Here is a 19,992-nt window from a genome sequence, read left to right as displayed (position 1 = left end):
AAAATAAAAAATATAAAATGCTTTACAGTGAAAACACAGCATATGATTATGTTAGATCACCACCGAGTTCAAAAAACACAGCCATTTTCCCAGCCAAAGATAGGAGTCACAAAAACAGAAATAGAGATAAAATTAATGACTAACCTTTGATGATCTTCATCAGATGACACTCATAGGACATCATGTTACACAATACATGTATTTTTTGTTCGATAATGTGCATATTTATATCCAAAGATCTTAGTTTACATTGGCGCCATGTTCAGAAATGCCTCCAAAATATCCGGAGAAATTGCAGAGGGCCACGTCAAATAACAGAAATACTCATCATACACTTTGATGAAAGATACATGTTTTACATAAGATACACTTGTTCTTAATGCAACCGCTGTGTCAGATTTAAAAAAAACTTTATGGAAAAAGCACACCATGCAATAATCTGAGACGGCGCTCAAATATAAATAACATTTCTCCACCATGTTGGAGTCAACAGAAATACAAAATTACATCATAAATATTCCCTTACCTTTGAATATCTTCATCAGAATGCATTCCCAGGAATCCTAGTTTGACAATAAATTGTTGTTTTGTTCGATAATGTCAATTATTTATGTCCAAATAGCTGCTTTTGCTAGCGCGTTTAGTACACATATCCAAACGCTCGTGCAAGTCACGCATAACGTCGGACGAAAACTTCAAAAAGTTATATTACAAGTCGAATAAACTGGTCAAACTTAGTAGAGAATCAGTGTTCAGGATGTTGTTATCATATATATCCAATAACCTTCCAACCGGAGAATTCCTTCATGTCTGTAAAAGTTATGGAACGCAAGGCGATATCATGAGAAATGCGCGTGACCAGGAACTGGCAATCTGCCAGGCCACTGACTGAAACACCTCCCATCCGGTCCCACATCACAGTATACACTTCATTCAACGTTCTACCGACTGTTGACATCTAGTGGAAGGCGTAGGAAGTGCAAACAAATCCATATCTTCCTGGGATTTGAATAGACGATGAGTAGAAAAAACACCAGCCTCAGAATTTCCACTTCCTGTTTGGAAGTTTGCCTGCCATATGAGTTCTGTTTTACTCACAGACATAATTCAAACAGTTTTAGAAACTTCAGAGTGTTTTCTATCCAATAGTAATAATAATATGCATGTATTAGCATCTGGGACAGAGTAGGATGCAGTTTACTATGGGCACGCAATTCATCCAAAGTGAAAATGCTGCCCCCTATCCCTAAAAAGTTAAACAAATCAAAATACATTTTATAGTTGAGATTCTTCAAAGTAGCCATCCTTTGCCTTTATGACGTATTTGCATACTCTTGCTGGTTAAGTGTGCCTTGAATTCTAAATAAATCACCGACAGTGTCACCAGCAAAGCTCCCCCCACATCATCACACCTCCTCCTCCATGCTTCACGGTGGGAACCACACATGCGGAGATCATCCGTTCACCTACTCTGCGTCTCAGAGACACTGCGTTTGGAACCAAAAATCTAAAATTTGGGCTCATCAGACCAAAGGACCGATTTCCACCGGTCTAATGTCCATTGCTCGTGTTTCTTGATCCAAGCAAGTCTCTTCTTCTTTTTAGTGTCCTATTAGTAGTGGTTTCTTTACAGTAATTCAACCATGAAGGCCTGAATCACATAGTCTCCTCTGAACAGTGTGTGTCTGTTACTTGAACTCTGTGAAGCATTTATTTGGGCTGCAATTTCTGAGGCTGGTAACTCTAATGAATTCATCCTCTGCAGCAGAGGTAACTCTGGGTCTTCCTTTCCTGTGAGGGTCCCCATGAGAGCCAATTACATCTTTGCGCTTGATGGTTTTTGCGACTGCACTTGAAGAAACCCTGCCTTGTCACAACACAACTGATTGGCTCAAATGCATTAAGAAGGAATGAAATTCCACAAATTAACTTTTAACAAGGCACTCCTGTTATTTGAAATGGATTCCATGTGACTACCTCATGAAGCTGGTTGAGAGAATGCCAAGAGTGTGCAAAGCTGTCAAGGCAAAGGGTGGCAACTTTGAAGAATCTCAAATATAAAATATATTTTGATTTGTTTACACTTTTTTGGTTACTGCATGATTCCATATGTTATTTCATAGTTTTGATGTCATCACTATAGTTCTACAATGTAGAAAATAGTAAAGAATAAAGAAAAACACTTGAATGAGTAGGTGTATCCAAACCTTTGACTGGTACTGTAATTGAGCTGTCAGTGAATGAGGGGTGTGAGTTTAGGGAGTGTAATTAGGAGGCAGATGCGTCCTTGTGGGCAGAAACAACTCTCCCATGTAGCTGCAGACAGGAAACAGGGAGTTGGAGGGATGGGGGTAAATTAGGAGGTTGATGGAAGGAGGGATGGGAAGAGACAGGGAGGATGAGGGGAGAGAATGAGGTGGTAGAAATGTGACATTTGTTTTGATTCCGATGACTTTTCATTACCAATCAGTCTCCCTCCCTCTATCTCATCTTTCACCTGAGCCAGAATGGATTCCATCACTTCCTCACCTCCCCTCTTTGCTCTGAGTTTCAGAATGCCAGTGACCAGAAGACTGAGATGGAGAAAATCAAAGGGAAGATTGCTCAGGAGGTGTCTAAGTGTGAAGAGAGGAAGGGGAAAATAGACGACGAGCTGAGAGAAGTACAGGTGAAAACAACCAGAATATCCTCACAATACATGTCCCCACATTCACATCTTTGTATTTTCTGTTGTTTTACCTGTTGTTTTACCTCTGTGTTGTTTTACCTGTTGTTGTACCTGTTGTTTTACTTGTTGTTTTACTTGTTGTTATACTTGTTGTTGTACCTGTTGTTTTACCTGTTGTTATAGCTGTTGTTTTACCTGTTGTTTTACCTGTTGTTTTACCTGTTGTTTTACCTGTTGTTATAGCTGTTGTTTTACCTGTTGTTTTACTTGTTGTTTTACTTGTTGTTATACTTGTTGTTGTACCTGTTGTTTTACCTGTTGTTATAGCTGTTGTTTTACCTGTTGTTTTACCTGTTGTTTTACCTGTTGTTTTACCTGTTGTTTTACTTGTTGTTATACTTGTTGTTGTACCTGTTGTTGTACCTGTTGTTATAGCTGTTGTTTTACCTGTTGTTTTACCTCTGTTGTTATAGCTGTTGTTTTACCTCTGTGTTGTTTTACCTGTTGTTTTACCTCTGTGTTGTTTTACCTGTTGTTTTACTTGTTGTTTTACTTGTTGTTATACTTGTTGTTGTACCTGTTGTTATAGCTGTTGTTTTACCTCTGTTGTTATAGCTGTTGTTTTACCTGTTGTTTTACCTCTGTGTTGTTATAGCTGTTGTTGTACCTGTTGTTTTACTTGTTGTTATACTTGTTGTTGTACCTGTTGTTGTACCTGTTGTTATAGCTGTTGTTGTACCTGTTGTTTTACCTGTTGTTTTACCTGTTGTTGTACCTGTTGTTATACCTCTGTTGTTATAGCTGTTGTTTTACCTCTGTGTTGTTATACCTGTTGTTTTACCTTTGTTGTTGTACCTGTTGTTTTACCTTTGTTGTTATACCTGTTGTTTTACCTCTGTATTGTTTTACCTTTGTTGTTTTACCTCTGTATTGTTTTACCTCTGTTGTTATAGCTGTTGTTTTACCTGTTGTTTTACCTCTGTTGTTGTACCTGTTGTTTTACCTGTTGTTTTACTTGTTGTTTTACCTGTTGTTGTACCTGTTGTTGTACCTGTTGTTATAGCTGTTGTTTTACCTGTTGTTTTACCTGTTGTTTTACCTCTGTTGTTGTACCTGTTGTTATAGCTGTTGTTTTACCTGTTGTTTTACCTCTGTTGTTGTACCTGTTGTTATACCTCTGTTGTTTTACCTGTTGTTGTACCTGTTGTTGTACCTGTTGTTATAGCTGTTGTTTTACCTGTTGTTTTACCTGTTGTTTTACCTCTGTTGTTGTACCTGTTGTTATACCTCTGTTGTTTTACCTGTTGTTGTACCTGTTGTTGTACCTGTTGTTATAGCTGTTGTTTTACCTGTTGTTTTACCTCTGTTGTTGTACCTGTTGTTTTACCTGTTGTTTTACCTGTTGTTTTACCTCTGTTGTTGTACCTGTTGTTTTACCTCTGTTGTTTTACCTCTGTTGTTTTACCTCTGTTGTTTTACCTCTGTATTGTTTTACCTCTGTTGTTATAGCTGTTGTTTTACCTCTGTTGTTTTACCTCTGTTGTTATAGCTCTGTGTTGTTTTACCTCTGTGTTGTTTTACCTCTGTTGTTTTACCTCTGTATTGTTTTACCTCTGTGTTGTTTTACCTCAGTTGTTTTACCTCTGTATTGTTTTACCTGTTGTTTTACCTCTGTGTTGTTTTACCTCTGTGTTGTTTTACCTCTGTGTTGTTTTACTTTTGTTGTTTTACCTCTGTGTTGTTTTACCTCTGTGTTGTTTTACCTGTTGTTTTACCTCTGTGTTGTTTTACCTCTGTGTTGTTTTACCTTTGTTGTTTTACCTCTGTGTTGTTTTACCTCTGTGTTGTTTTACCTGTTGTTTTACCTGTTGTTTTACCTGTTGTTGTACCTCTGTTGTTTTACCTGTTGTTGTACCTCTGTGTTGTTTTACCTGTTGTTATACCTCTGTTGTTTTACCTGTTGTTGTACCTCTGTGTTGTTTTACCTGTTGTTGTACATCTGTTGTTTTACCTGTTGTTGTACCTCTGTGTTGTTTTACCTCTGTTGTTTTACCTGTTGTTTTACCTGTTGTTATAGCTGTTGTTGTACCTGTTGTTTTACTTGTTGTTATACTTGTTGTTGTACCTGTTGTTATACCTGTTGTTGTACCTGTTGTTTTACCTGTTGTTATACCTGTTGTTGTACCTGTTGTTTTACCTGTTGTTTTACTTGTTGTTATACTTGTTGTTGTACCTGTTGTTATAGCTGTTGTTTTACCTGTTGTTTTACCTCTGTTGTTATAGCTGTTGTTTTACCTGTTGTTTTACCTCTGTGTTGTTTTACCTGTTGTTTTACCTCTGTGTTGTTTTACCTGTTGTTATAGCTGTTGTTTTACCTGTTGTTATACCTGTTGTTGTATCTGTTGTTATAGCTGTTGTTTTACCTGTTGTTATAGCTGTTGTTTTACCTCTGTTGTTTTACCTCTGTGTTGTTTTACCTGTTGTTATAGCTGTTGTTTTACCTGTTGTTTTACTTGTTGTTTTACCTCTGTTGTTTTACCTGTTGTTGTACCTGTTGTTTTACCTGTTGTTGTACCTGTTGTTTTACCTGTTGTTATACCTGTTGTTTTACCTGTTGTTTTACTTGTTGTTTTACCTCTGTTGTTTTACCTGTTGTTGTACCTGTTGTTATACCTCTGTTGTTATAGCTGTTGTTTTACCTCTGTGTTGTTATACCTGTTGTTTTACCTTTGTTGTTGTACCTGTTGTTTTACCTTTGTTGTTATAGCTGTTGTTTTACCTCTGTATTGTTTTACCTTTGTTGTTTTACCTCTGTATTGTTTTACCTTTGTTGTTTTACCTCTGTATTGTTTTACCTCTGTTGTTATACCTGTTGTTTTACCTCTGTGTTGTTTTACCTCTGTATTGTTTTACCTGTTGTTTTACCTCTGTGTTGTTTTACCTGTTGTTTTACCTGTTGTTTTACCTGTTGTTATACCTGTTGTTGTACCTCTGTTGTTTTACCTGTTGTTGTACCTCTGTTGTTTTACCTGTCGTTTTAGAGGATACTGGATACACCAACACAATCAAACACAGGTTTTGTCCATAGTCCAACAGCATAGCTGGCCTACATTTAACCTGGATAAGGCAGAGTGTGCTGTAGGGAACATCAAATCACAGACACATTCACACACCTGATCTTTGTTTAATCTGTGTGTGTGTGTGTGTGTGGCGCATCGTGTGTGTGTGTTTGTCTGTAGCCCCTGGTGGATGAGGCTAAGCGAGCTGTGGGGAACATCAAGCCAGAGTCTCTTTCAGAGATCCGCTCCCTGAGGATGCCTCCTGACGTTATCAGAGACATCCTGGAGGGGGTGCTGCGACTCATGGGCATATTCGACACCTCCTGGGTCAGCATGAAGAGGTGAGAGATGCGGAGGGAGGAAAGGAGGTGGGGAGAGAAGGAGGAAAGGAGAGGGAGAGAGAACTAGATATTTAGTGAAAGAGAGATTTAGGGAGATAGACCTAGAAGAGTGATACAGAGAGAGATAGAGGGTGATGTAGGGCCTAGAGGTTGACACAGGAACAGGACTCATGCGGGTCTTGTGTGTCCTGCGGGATTCTGACAGGAATGGGAGTGAAGCTGTAGAGTCAAGTTCAGGACATGATGTGACTGGATCAACAGTCCACAGGAACGGGTAGTACAGGAACAGTCATAAACTGAATTTTTGGGGCGGAAATATGTTGTGTGGAACATTACATCAAAAATATGTGTAGGCTTGGCCTAATATAGTTTACTTAATAAAAAATAACAAAAATCGTAATTTCCCCACTCCCCCTTCTGTCGGCTCATTCTTGCGCCTCACTCCACTTTTAGCCACTCACTGGCTACCTCAGATACCAACCTACGATAGTAGGCTCAATGAGGAAGCCTTCAATAGAGGAATTACAACATCTTGTTGCAGCCAAGGACCCATCACTAACATTAACATTAGAGCCAAGGAAAGAACAATGTTTTAGCTACATTTGATGGAGTTGTGTAACGGCTGTCCTCCTCCTCATCTGAGGAAGAGTAGTAACAAGGATCAGAGGACCAAGTTGCCTTTGACAATTTGACAATGAAGGAACCCAGTACACAGCTTGTAAAAAATGCTGCGGTTTAATCAAATAGGCTATCAACCGAAATGTGGGACAATTGGCCTTCGACATAGCTGCTCTACTCCCAACAACTTTACTGTCAATCCCAATAGTTTGCATATTTAACTAAACCCATCTCAGGTGAAGAGTGAAGTAAAGATAGGATGACTTATGCAGTACTGCCGCTCAGGTTTTCTTTATTTTGATGTTGTAAATGTTCCTATGTGGCAGTGCTCAGCTGTAGGCTATAGTTTCATGCCTGTACTGTCTGTCCTCATCCTGTAACGGCGTTCCTCTTCCTCTTCATCCGAAGAGGAGGAGCAGGGATTAAACCAAAATGCAGCGTTGCGATTTGACATGATATTTATTAAATAAACCGAAAACACGAAGAACACTTAAAGATACAAAACAACAAACGACGTAGACTGACCTGAACGTAAGAACTTACATGAAACATGAAGAACGCACGAACAGGAAAACAGACTACACAAAACCGAACGAACAAACAAACCGAGACAGTCCCGTGTGGCGCGACAAACACAGACACAGGAGACAACCACCCACAACAATCAATGTGAAAACACCTACCTTAATATGGCTCTCAATCAGAGGAAATGAAAACCACCTGCCTCTAATTGAGAGCCATATCAGGTCACCCTTAACAAACATAGAAACACACAACATAGACTACCCACCCAAACTCACGCCCTGACCGTCAAACACATACAAAATAACAGAAAACCGGTCAGGAACGTGACATAACCCCCCCCCTCAAGGTGCGTACTCCGAACGCACCACCAAAAGTCTAGGGGAGGGTCTGGGTGGGCGTCTGACCACGGTGGTGGCTCAGGCTCAGGGCGAGGTCCCCACCCCACCATAGTCAATCCCAGCTTACGTCTCCCCCTCAGAATGACCACCCTCTTACTCCACCCACCTAATTTAAGGGGCAACACCAAGATAAAGGACAGCTCCGGGACAAGGTAGCTCAGGACAGAGAGGTAGCTCAGGACAGAGGGATAGCTCAGGATAGAGAGGTAGCTCAGGATAGAGAGGTAGCTCAGGATAGAGAGGTAGCTCAGGATAGAGAGATAGCTCAGGATAGAGAGGTAGCTCAGGATAGAGAGGTAGCTCAGGATAGAGAGGTAGCTCAGGATAGAGGGGCAACTCCGGACTGAAGGGCAGCTCCGGACAGAGAGACAGCTCTGGACTGAGGGGCAGTTCTGGATAAATAACAGCTCCGGCCTGAGGAGCTGCTCATGGCTGGCCGACGACTCTGGACGCTCATGGCTGGCCGACGGCTCTGGACGCTCATGGCTGGCTGACGGCTCTGGACGCTCATGGCTGGCTGACGGCTCTGGACGCTCATGGCTGGCTGACGGCTCTGGACGCTCATGGCTGGCTGACGGCTCTGGACGCTCATGGCTGGCTGACGGCTCTGGACGCTCATGGCTGGCTGACGGCTCTGGACGCTCATGGCTGGCTGACGGCTCTGGACGCTCATGGCTGGCTGACGGCTCTGGACGCTCATGGCTGGCTGACGGCTCTGGACGCTCATGGCTGGCTGACGGCTCTGGCAGATCCTGTCTGGTTGGCGGCTCTGGCAGATCCTGTCTGGTTGGCGGCTCTGGCAGATCCTGTCTGGTTGGCGGCTCTGGCAGATCCTGTCTGGTTGGCGGCTCTGGCAGATCCTGTCTGGTTGGCGGCTCTGGCAGATCCTGTCTGGTTGGCGGCTCTGGCAGATCCTGTCTGGTTGGCGGCTCTGGCAGATCCTGTCTGGTTGGCGGCTCTGGCAGATCCTGTCTGGTTGGCGGCTCTGGCAGATCCTGTCTGGTTGGCGGCTCTGGCAGATCCTGTCTGGTTGGCGGCTCTGGCAGATCCTGTCTGGTTGGCGGCTCTGACGGCTCGGGACAGACGGGCGGCTCTGACGGCTCGGGACAGACGGGCGGCTCAGACGGCACTGGGCAGACGGATGGCTCAGATGGCGCTGGGGAGACGGATGGCTCAGATGGCGCTGGGGAGACGGATGGCTCAGATGGCGCTGGGGAGACGGATGGCTCAGATGGCGCTGGGGAGACGGATGGCTCAGATGGCGCTGGGGAGACGGATGGCTCTGGCCGGATGAGGCGCACTGTAGGCCTGGTGCGTGGTGCCGGAACTGGAGGTACCGGGCTAAGGACACGCACCTTCAGGCTAGTGCGGGGAGCAGGGACAGGGCACACTGACCTCTCGAAGCGCACTATAGGCCTGGTGCGTGGTACCGGAACTGGTGGTACCGGGCTAAGGGCACGCACCTCAGGGCGAGTGCGGGGAGAAGGAACAGTGCGTACAGGGCTCTGGAGACGCACAGGTGGCTTAGTGTGTGGTGCCGGCACTGGAGGCACTGGGCTGGAGACACGCACCATAGGGAGAGTGCGTGGAGGAGGAACAGGGCTCTGGAAACGCACTGGAAGCCTGGTGCGTGGTGTAGGCACTGGTGGTACTGGGCTGGGGCGGGGAGGTGGCGCCGGAAATACCGGACCGTGCAGGCGTACTGGCTCCCTTGAGCATTGAGCCTGCCCAACCTTACCTGGTTGAATGCTCCCCGTCGCCCGACCAGTGCGGGGAGGTGGAATAACCCGCACCGGGCTATGTAGGCGAACCGGGGACACCATGCGTAAGGCTGGTGCCATGTAAGCCGGCCCAAAGAGACGTACTGGTGGCCAGATATGTAGAGCCGGCTTCATGACATCCGGCTCAACGCTCAATCTAGCCCTACCAGTGCGGGGAGGTGGAATAACCCGCACCGGGCTATGCACACGTACAGGAGACACCGTGCGCTCTACTGCGTAACACGGTGTCTGCCCGTACTCCCGCTCTCCACGGTTAGCCTGGGAAGTGGGCGCAGGTCTCCTACCTGCCCTTGGCCCACTACCTCTTAGCCCCCCCCCCAAGAAATTTTTGGGGTTTCTTCTCGGGCTTCCTTGCTAGCCGCGTACCTTCATATCTCCGGTCTTGAGCTTGATTCTCCGGCTTCCAGCCACGTCTCCTTGCTGCCTCCTCATACCACCGCTCTTGGGCTCTCGCTGCCTCCATCTCCTCACGAGCGCGGCGATATTCCCTAATATGTGCCCAGTGTCCTTTTCCCTCCAAGACTTCTTCCCATGTCCAAGACTCCTGTTTAGTAGGCCACTGCTCGAACTTACGCTGCTTGGTTCTGGATTGGTGGGTGGTTCTGTAACGGCGTTCCTCTTCCTCTTCATCCGAAGAGGAGGAGCAGGGATTAAACCAAAATGCAGCGTTGCGATTTGACATGATATTTATTAAATAAACCGAAAACACGAAGAACACTTGAAAAGATACAAAACAACAAACGACGTAGACTGACCTGAACGTAAGAACTTACATGAAACATGAAGAACGCACGAACAGGAAAACAGACTACACAAAACCGAACGAACAAACAAACCGAGACAGTCCCGTGTGGCGCGACAAACACAGACACAGGAGACAACCACCCACAACAATCAATGTGAAAACACCTACCTTAATATGGCTCTCAATCAGAGGAAATGAAAACCACCTGCCTCTAATTGAGAGCCATATCAGGTCACCCTTAACAAACATAGAAACACACAACATAGACTACCCACCCAAACTCACGCCCTGACCGTCAAACACATACAAAATAACAGAAAACCGGTCAGGAACGTGACACATCCTCCAGCTTTAATCAATATACATGTACAGTTGAAGTCAGAAGTTTACCTACATTTAGGTTGGAATCATTAAATCTTGTTATTCAACCACTCCACACATTTCTTGTGAACAAACTATAGTTTTGGCAAGTCAGTTAGGACATCTACTTTGTGCATGACACAAGTACTTTTTCAAACAATTGTTTACATACAGATTGTTTCACTTATAATTCACTGTATCACAATTCCAGTGGGTCAGAAGTTTACATACACTATGTTGACTGTGCCTTTAAACAGCTTGGAATATTCACAAAATGATGTCATGGCTTAAGAAGCTTCTGATAGGCTAATTGAAATAATTTGAGTCAATTGGAGGTGTACCTGTGGATGTATTTCAAGGCCTACCTTCAAACTCAGAAAAAAAGGCCAGGACCTCAGAAAAAAATTGTAGACCTCCTCAAGTCTGGTTCATCCTTGGGAGCAATTTCCAAACGCCTAAAGGTAGCACGTTCATCTGTACAAACAATAGTACGCAAGTATAAACACCATGGGACCACGCAGCCGTCATACCGCTCAGGAAGGAGACGCGTTCTGTCTCCTAGAGATTGATTCCAAAATCAATCCCAGAACAACAGCAAAGCACCTTGTGAAGATTCTGGAGGAAACGGGTACAAAAGTATCTATATCCACAGTAAAACGAGTCCCTTATTGACATAACCTGAAAGGCCGCTCAGCAAGGAAGAAGCCAGTGCTCCAAAACCGCCATAAAAAGCCAGACTTTTTGGAGAAATGTCCTCTGGTCTGATGAAACAAAGATAGAACTGTTTGGCCATAATGACCATCATTATGTTTGAAGGAAAAAGGGGGAGGCTTGCAAGCCGAAGAACACCATCCAAACCGTGAAGCACGGGGGTGGCAGCATCATGTTCTGGGGGTGCTTTGCTGCAGGAGAGACTGGTGCACTTCACAAAATAGATGGCATCATGAGGAAGAAACATTATGTGGATATATTGAAGCAACATCTCAAGACATCAGTCAGGAAGTTAAAGCTTGGTCGCAAATTGGTCTTCCAAATAGACAATGACTCCAAGCATACATCCAAAGTTGTGGCAAAATGGCATAAGAACAACAAAGTCAAGGTATTGGAGTGGCCATCACAAAGCCCTGACCCCAATCCTATAGAACATTTGTGGGCAGGACTGAAGAAGCATGTGCAAGCAAGGAAGCCTACAAACCTGACTTAGTTACACCAATTATTTTCAATAATTTCTAATCAAACAGAATAGCTTACATACAGTACCAGTCAAAAGTTTGGACACACCTACTCATTCAAGGGTTTTTCTTTTTCTTTTTACAATTTTCTACATTGTACAATAATAGTGAAAACATCAAAACTATGAATACATTTTTTTTTTAATATCTTTTTTATTTATTTCACCTTTATTTATCCAGGTAGGCCAGTTCAGAACAACTTCTCATTTACAACTGCGACCTGGCCAAGATAAAGCAAAGCAGTGCGACAAAAACAACACAGTTACACATGGGATAAAAAAAACGTACAGTCAATAACACAATTGAAAAATCTATATACAGTGTGTGCAAATGTATTAAGATTAGGGAGGTAAGGCAATAAATAGGCCATAGTGGCGAAATAATTACAATTTAGCAATTAAACACTGGAGTGATAGATGTGCAGAAGATGAATGTGCAAGTAGAGATACTGGGGTGCAAAGGAGCAAAAAAATACAATATAGGGATGAGGTAGTTGGTTGGGCTATTTACAGATGGGCTGTGTACAGGTGCAATGATCTGTGAGCTGCTCTGACTGCTGATGCTTAAAGTTAGTGAGGGAGATATGAGTCTCCAGCTTCAGTGATTTTTGCAGTTCATTCCAGTCATTGGCAGCAGAGAACTGGAAGGTAAGGTGGCCAAAAGAGGAGTTGGCTTTGGCGAATACCAGTGAAATATACCTGCTGGAGCGCGTGCTACGGGTGGGTGCTGCTATGGTGACCAGTGAGCTGAGATAAGGTGGTGCTTTACTTTGCAAAGACTTATAGATGACCTGGAGCCACTGGGTGTGGCGACGAGTATGAAGCGAGGGCCAGCCAACGAGAGCATACAGGTCGCAGTGGTGGGTAGTATATGGGGCTTTGGTGTCAAAACGGATGGCACTGTGATAGACTGCATCCAATTTGTTGAGTAGAGTGTTGGAGGCTATTTTGTAAATGACATCGCCAAAGTCGAGGATCGGTAAGATGGTCAGTTTTACAAGGGTATGATTGGCAGCATGAGTGAAGGATGCTTTGTTGTGAAATAGGAAGCCGATTCTAGATTTGATTTTGGATTGGAGATGTTTAATGTGAGTCTGGAAGGAGAGTTTACAGTCTAATAATAACACAATGGAATGTAGCCATCCTTTGCCTTGATGACAGCCTTGCACACTCTTGGTATTCTCTCAAACAACTTCACCTGGAATGCTTTCCCAACAGTCTTGAAGGAGTTCCCACATATGCTGAGCACTTGTTGGCTGCTTTTCCTTCACTCAGCGGTCCAACTCATTCCAAGCCATCTCAATTGGGTTGAGGTCGGGTGATTGTGGAGGCCAGGTCATCTGATGCAGCACTCCATCACTCTCCTTCTTGGTCAAATAACCCTTACACTGCCTGGAGGTGTGTTGTCATGTTGAAAAACAAATTATTTTACCACTAAGCGCAAACCAGATGGGATGGCGTATTGTTGCGGAATGCTGTGGTAGCCATGCTGGTTAAGTGTGCCTTGAATTCTAAATGAATCACAGACAGTGTCACCAGCAAAGCACCATCACACCTCCTCCTCCATACTTCACGGTGGGAACCACAAATGCGGAGATCATCCGTTCACCTTTTTATTTTTTATATTTTTTATTTAACCTTTATTTAACTAGTCAAGTCAGTTAAGATCAAATTCTTATTTACAATGACGGCCTACCAAAAAGCAAAAGGCCTCCTGTGGGGACGGGGCTGGGATAAAAATATATATATACAGTGGGGAGAACAAGTATTTGATACACTGCCGATTTTGCAGGTTTTCCTACTTACAAAGCATGTAGAGGTCTGTAATTTTTTATCATAGGTACACTTCAACTGTGAGAGACGGAATCTAAAACAAAAATCCAGAAAATCACATTGTATGATTTTTAAGTAATTAATTTTCATTTTATTGCATGACATAAGTATTTGATACATCAGAAAAGCAGAACTTAATATTTGGTACAGAAACCTTTGTTTGCAATTACAGAGATCATACGTTTCCTGTAGTTCTTGACCAGGTTTGCACACACTGTAGCAGGGATTTTGGCCCACTCCTCCATACAGACCTTCTCCAGATCCTTCAGGTTTCGGGGCTGTCGCTGGGCAATACGGACTTTCAGCTCCCTCCAAAGATTTATACAGGTAACAAGTTCAAACAGGTGCAGTTAATACAGGTAATGAGTGGAGAACAGGAGGGCTTCTTAAAGAAAAACTAACAGGTCTGTGAGAGCCGGAATTCTTACTGGTTGGTAGGTGATCAAATACTTATGTCATGCAATAAAATGCTAATTAATTACTTAAAAATCATACAATGTGATTTTCTGGATTTTTAGATTCCGTCTCTTGAAGTGTACCTATGATAAAAATTACAGACCTCTACATGCTTTGTAAGTAGGAAAACCTGCAAAATCAGTTTCAAAAGTTTGGGTTCACTTCCTTGTTTTCAATGAAAACATACATGAAATGAGTTGCAAAATGAATAGGAAATATAGTCAAGATGTTGACAAGGTTATAAATAATGATTTTCAATTGAAATAATAATTGTGTCTTTCAAACTTTGCTTTCGTCAAATAATCTGCATCAATTACAGCCTCGCAGACCTTTGGCGTTCTAGTTGTCAATTTGTTGAGGTAATCAGAAGAGATTTCACCCCATGCTTCCTGAAGCACCTCCCACAAGTTGGATTGGCTTGATGTGCACTTCTTATGTACCATACTGTCAACCTGCTCGCACAACAGCTCAATAGGGTTGAGATCTGGTGACTGTGCTGGCTACTCCGTTATAGACAGAATACCAGCTGACTGCTTCTTCCCTAAATAGTTCTTGCATAGTTTAGAGCTGTGCTTTGGGTCATTGTCCTGTTGTACTAGGAAATTGGCTCCAATTAAGCGCTGTCCACAGGGTATGGCATGGCGTTGCAAAATGGAGTGATAGCCTTCCTTCTTCAAGATCCCTTTTACCCTGAACAAATCTCCCACTTTACCACCACCAAACACCCCCAGACCATCACATTGCCTCCACCATGCTTAACAGATGGCGTCAAGCACTCCTCCAGCATCTTTTAATTTTTTCTGCATCTCACGAATGTTCTTCTTTGTGATCCAAACACTTCAAACTTAGATTCGTCTGTCCATAACACTTTTTTCCAATCTTCCTCTGTCCAGTGTCTGTGTTGTTTTGCCCATCTTAATCTTTTCTTTTTATTGGCCAGTCTGAGATATGGCTTTTTCTTTGCAGCTCTACCTAGAAGGCCAGCATCCCGGAGTCGCCTCTTCACTGTTGACGTTGAGACTAGTGTTTTGCGGGTACTATTTAATGAAGCTGCCAGTTGAGGACTTGTGAGGCGTCTGTTTCTCAAACTAGACACTCTAATGTACTTGGCCTCTTGCTCAGTTGTGCACCGGGGCCTCCCACTCCTCTTTCTATTCTGGTTAGAGACAGTTTACGCTGTTCTGTGAAGGGAGTAGTACACAGCGTTGTACGAGATCTTCAGTTTCTTGGCAATTTCTCGCATGGAATAGCCTTCATTTCTCAGAACAAGAATAGACTGACAAGTTTCAGAAGAAAGTTCTTTGTTTCTGGCCATTTCTCGCCATTTCTGGCCATTCTGGCCATACAACTAGTCTAAAGAAAGCCAGTTTTATTGCCTCTTTAATCGGGACAACAGTTTTCAGCTGTGTTAACATTATTGCAAATGGGGTTTCAAATGATCAATTAGCCTTTTAAAGTGATACACTTGGATTAGCTAACACAATGTGCCATTGGAACACAGGAGTGATGGTTGCTGATAATGGGCCTCTGTACGCCTATGTAGATATTACATAAAAAATCAGCCATTGCCAACTACAATAGTCATTTTCAACATTAACAATGTCTACAACGCATTTCTGATCAATTTTATGTTATTTTAATGGATAAAAAATGAGCTTTTCTTTCAAAAACAAGGACATTTGTAAGTGACCCCAAATCTTTGAACGGTAGTGTAAATATAGGACAAAACACACATCACGACAAGAGAGAAAACACTGCATGAAGAGAGACCTAAGACAACAACATTGCAAGGCAGCAAAACATGACAGCATGGTAGCAACACAACGTGACAACAACATGGTAGCAACACAACATGGTAGCAGCACAAAACATGGTACAAACACTATTGGGCACAGGCAACAGCACGAAGGGTAAGAAGGTAGAGACGACAATACATCACTTCAAAGCACCCTCATCTGTCAGTAAGAGTGTCCGTGATTGAGTCTTTGAATGAATAGATTGAGATAAAACTGTCCAGTGTGAGTGTTTGTTGCAGCTCATTCCAGTCACTAGGTGCAGTGAACTGAAAAGAGGAGCGACTCATTAGAATTTGTTCTTAACTGACTTGCCTAGTTAAATAAGCAGTAGATATCTCAGATAGGGGGGAGTGAGGCCTAAGAGGGTTTTATAAATAAGCATGAACCAGTGGGTCTTGCGACGGGTATACAGAGATGACCAGTTTACAGTAGAGTATAGAGTGCAGTTATGTGTCCTATAAGGAGCATTGGTGGCAAATCTGATGGCAGAATGGTAAAGAACATCTAGCCCCTCGAGAGCACCCTTACCTGCCAATCTATCAATTACGTCTCTGTAATCTAGCATGGGTAGGATGGTCATCTGAATCAGGGTTAGTTTGGCAGCTGGGGTGAAAGAGGAGTGGTTACGATAGAGTAAACCAAGGCTAGATTTAACCTACTCTGCGTCTCACAAAGACACGCCGGTCAGAATCAAAAATCTGACATTTTTTGATCAGACCAAAGGACAAATTTCCACCGATCTCATGTCCATTGCTCGGGTTTCTTGGGCCAAGCAAGTCTTCTTCTTTTTGGTGTCCTTTAGTAGTGATTTCTTTGCAGCAATTCCACCATGGCCTGATTCACACAGTCTCCTCTGAACAGTTGATGTTGAGATGTGTCTGTTACTTGAACTCTGTGAAGCATTTATTTGGCTGAAATTTCTGAGGCTGGTAACTTTAATGAACTTATCCTCTGCAGCAGAGGTAACTCTGGGTCTTCCTTTCCTGTGGCGGTCCTCATGAGAGCCAGTTTCATCATAGCGCTTGATGGTTTTTGCGACTGCACTTGAAGAAAATGTCAAAGTTCTTGAAATCTTCCGGATTGACAGACCTTCATGTCTTAAAGTAATGCTGGACTGTCGTTTGTCTTTTCTTATATGAGCTGTTCTTGCCATAATATGGACTTCGTCTTTTACCAAATAGGGCTATCTTCTGATTGGCTCAAACAACTGATTGGCTCAAATGCTTTAAGAAGGAAAGAAATTCCACAAATTAACTTTGAACAAGGCACACCTGTTAATTGAAATGCATTCCAGGTGACTACTTCATGAAGCTGGTTGAGAGAATGCCAAGAGTGTGCAAAGCTGTCATCAATGCAAAGGGTGGCTACTTTGAAGAATCTCAAATATAAAATATATTTTGATTTGTTTAACACATTTTTGGTTACTGCATGATTCCATATGTGTTATTTCATAGTTTTGATGTCTTCACTATTATTCTACAATGTCAAAAATAGTAAAAATAAAGAAAAACCCTTTATTGAGTAGGTGTGTCCAAACTTTTGACTGGTACTATATTTCTGTGTGCATAAATGAGCACGGGACAGGACGGTATTGATTGTTATCTGGAAGGGACAGGAAAGTTCCGGAGTTATAGAACTGTTGCGGGAACAGGACAGTACAGGTGCAAAATTGGCAAGACGGGACAGGAATAATTTTTCACTTCTGTGTCAACCTTTTAGTAGTACCAGACAGCAGTCAGTGTGTGTCCATAGTGTATTCTGTCAGTGTGTGTGTGTGTGTGTGTGTGTGTGTGTGTGTGTGTGTGTGTGTGTGTGTGTGTGTGTGTGTGTGTGTGTGTGTGTGTGTGTGTGTGTGTGTGTGTGTGTGTGTGTGTGTGTGTGTGTGTGTGTCCATCCGTAGTGTATTCTGTCAGTGTGTGTGTGTGTGTGTGTCCATCCGTAGTGTATTCTGTCAGTGTGTGTGTGTCCATCCATAGTGTATTCTGTCAGTGTGTGTGTGTCCATCCATAGTGTATTCTGTCAGTGTGTGTGTGTCCATCCGTAGTGTATTCTGTCAGTGTGTGTGTGTCCATCCATAGTGTATTATGTCAGTGTGTGTGTGTCCATCCATAGTGTATTCTGTCAGTGTGTGTGTGTCCATCCATAGTGTATTCTGTCAGTGTGTGTGTGTCCATCCGTAGTGTATTCTGTCAGTGTGTGTGTGTGTGTGTCCAACCATAGTGTATTCTGTCAGTGTGTGTGTGTCCATCCATAGTGTATTCTGTCAGTGTGTGTGTGTGCATCCATAGTGTATTCTGTCAGTGTGTGTGTGTGTGTCCAACCATAGTGTATTCTGTCAGTGTGTGTGTGTCCATCCATAGTGTATTCTGTCAGTGTGTGTGTGTCCATCCATAGTGTATTCTGTCAGTGTGTGTGTGTGTCCATCCATAGTGTATTCTGTCAGTGTGTGTGTGTGTGTCCAACCATAGTGTATTCTGTCAGTGTGTGTGTGTCCAACCATAGTGTATTCTGTCAGTGTGTGTGTGTCCATCCGTAGTGTATTCTGTCAGTGTGTGTGTGTGTGTCCATCCGTAGTGTATTCTGTCAGTGTGTGTGTGTCCATCCATAGTGTATTCTGTCAGTGTGTGTGTGTGTCCATCCATAGTGTATTCTGTCAGTGTGTGTGTGTGTGTCCATCCATAGTGTATTCTGTCAGTGTGTGTGTGTGTGTCCATCCATAGTGTATTCTGTCAGTGTGTGTGTGTGTGTCCAACCATAGTGTATTCTGTCAGTGTGTGTGTGTGTGTGTGTCCAACCATAGTGTATTCTGTCAGTGTGTGTGTGTCCAACCATAGTGTATTCTGTCAGTGTGTGTGTGTGTGTGTGTGTGTGTGTGTGTGTGTGTCCAACCATAGTGTATTCTGTCAGTGTGTGTGTGTCCAACCATAGTGTATTCTGTCAGTGTGTGTGTGTGTCCATCCGTAGTGTATTATGTTAAATGGCTTGTTGTAGTCATTAGTAACACTCATTAGTCTGCAAGCCATTCTAGAGGAAGTGTCTGAGAACCTAATCTGCCGTTGATGATTGTGTTAATTGAGTGAGTGCAGCCGCTCTGAGCAGTGTTAGGAAGTGTGTGTGTGTGTGATAGTGTGTTAGGATATATATGAGTAATAAACCGGGTGATTTGTCACTGTTAGCTCTTAATTAGAGTTAGAAGTTTTACTTCAATAACTTCAGGCTTGAATTAACATTATCTGCCTCATTATCAGATTTGTGAGTCTCTATCTTCTCTCTGTCTTCTCTCTTCTCTATCTCTATCTATCTCTCTGTCTCTCTGTCTCTCTGTCGCTCTCTATCTATCTCTCTGTCTCTCTCTCTCTCTCTCGCTCTCTCTCTCTCTCTAGTTTCCTGGCTAAGAGGGGGGTGAGAGAGGACATAGCCACATTTGAGGCGAGGAACATCAGTCACGAGATCCGTCAGAGTGTGGAGGAGCTACTGACCAGAAACAAGGCCTCCTTCGACCCCAAGGTGAACTAGTTAGCCAAGCCAGTTAGCAAAGCCAGTTAGCCTTGCCAGTTAGCCTAGCTAGTTAGCCTTGCCAGTTAGTCTAGCTAGTTAGCCAAGCCAGTTAGCAAAGCCAGTTAGCCTTGCCAGTTAGTCTAGCTAGTTAGCCTTGCCAGTTAGTCTAGCTAGTTAGCCTTGCCAGTTAGTCTAGCTAGTTAGCCTTGCCAGTTAGTCTAGCTAGTTAGCCAAGTCAGTTAGCCTAGCTAGTTAGCCAATCCAGTTAGCCTAGCTAGTTAGCCAAGTCAGTTAGCCTAGCTAGTTAGCCAAGTCAGTTAGCCTAGCTAGTTAGCCAAGTCAGTTAGCCTAGCTAGTTAGCCAATCCAGTTAGCCTAGCTAGTTAGCCAAGCCAGTTAGCCTAGCTAGTTAGCCAAGCCAGTTAGCCTAGCTAGTTAGCCAAGCCAGTTAGTCTATCACTACAACTCAAGGTGGAAGATGTACCTGATCACAGATCTAGGATCAGATTATCCTACTCTTAACCATAGGATGGGACTTGTTTTGACCCTGTTTCAGTGGTTAGGGCCAACTTCTACCTTCTCCCTTAGGGGACGAAAACTAACACTGATGTATATGATGTGATGGACAACTACTGCAACTACTATTAACCTAGCGCTACAGCTACAGGCAGCTACCTATGTACC

At 43.3% G+C, this 19,992-nt stretch overlaps 1 protein-coding gene across 1 annotated transcript in view; it reads left to right on the top strand.

The window, feature by feature from the left end:
* The window catches only part of LOC120028431 (cytoplasmic dynein 2 heavy chain 1), a 121,760-nt gene that overhangs the window by 77,287 nt on the left and 24,481 nt on the right, over positions 1-19,992 (top strand). The window contains exons 59-61 of the mRNA XM_038973651.1: positions 2,555-2,668; positions 5,908-6,068; positions 19,195-19,318. Coding sequence (XP_038829579.1) covers positions 2,555-2,668; positions 5,908-6,068; positions 19,195-19,318 — 399 coding nt within the window. The remainder of the gene's footprint in view (positions 1-2,554; positions 2,669-5,907; positions 6,069-19,194; positions 19,319-19,992) is intronic.

Source organism: Salvelinus namaycush, chromosome 34, assembly GCF_016432855.1.
Source record: "Salvelinus namaycush isolate Seneca chromosome 34, SaNama_1.0, whole genome shotgun sequence".
In the NCBI taxonomy this organism is placed as follows: domain Eukaryota; kingdom Metazoa; phylum Chordata; class Actinopteri; order Salmoniformes; family Salmonidae; genus Salvelinus; species Salvelinus namaycush.
This window is presented reverse-complemented; position numbering and strand designations above follow the sequence as displayed.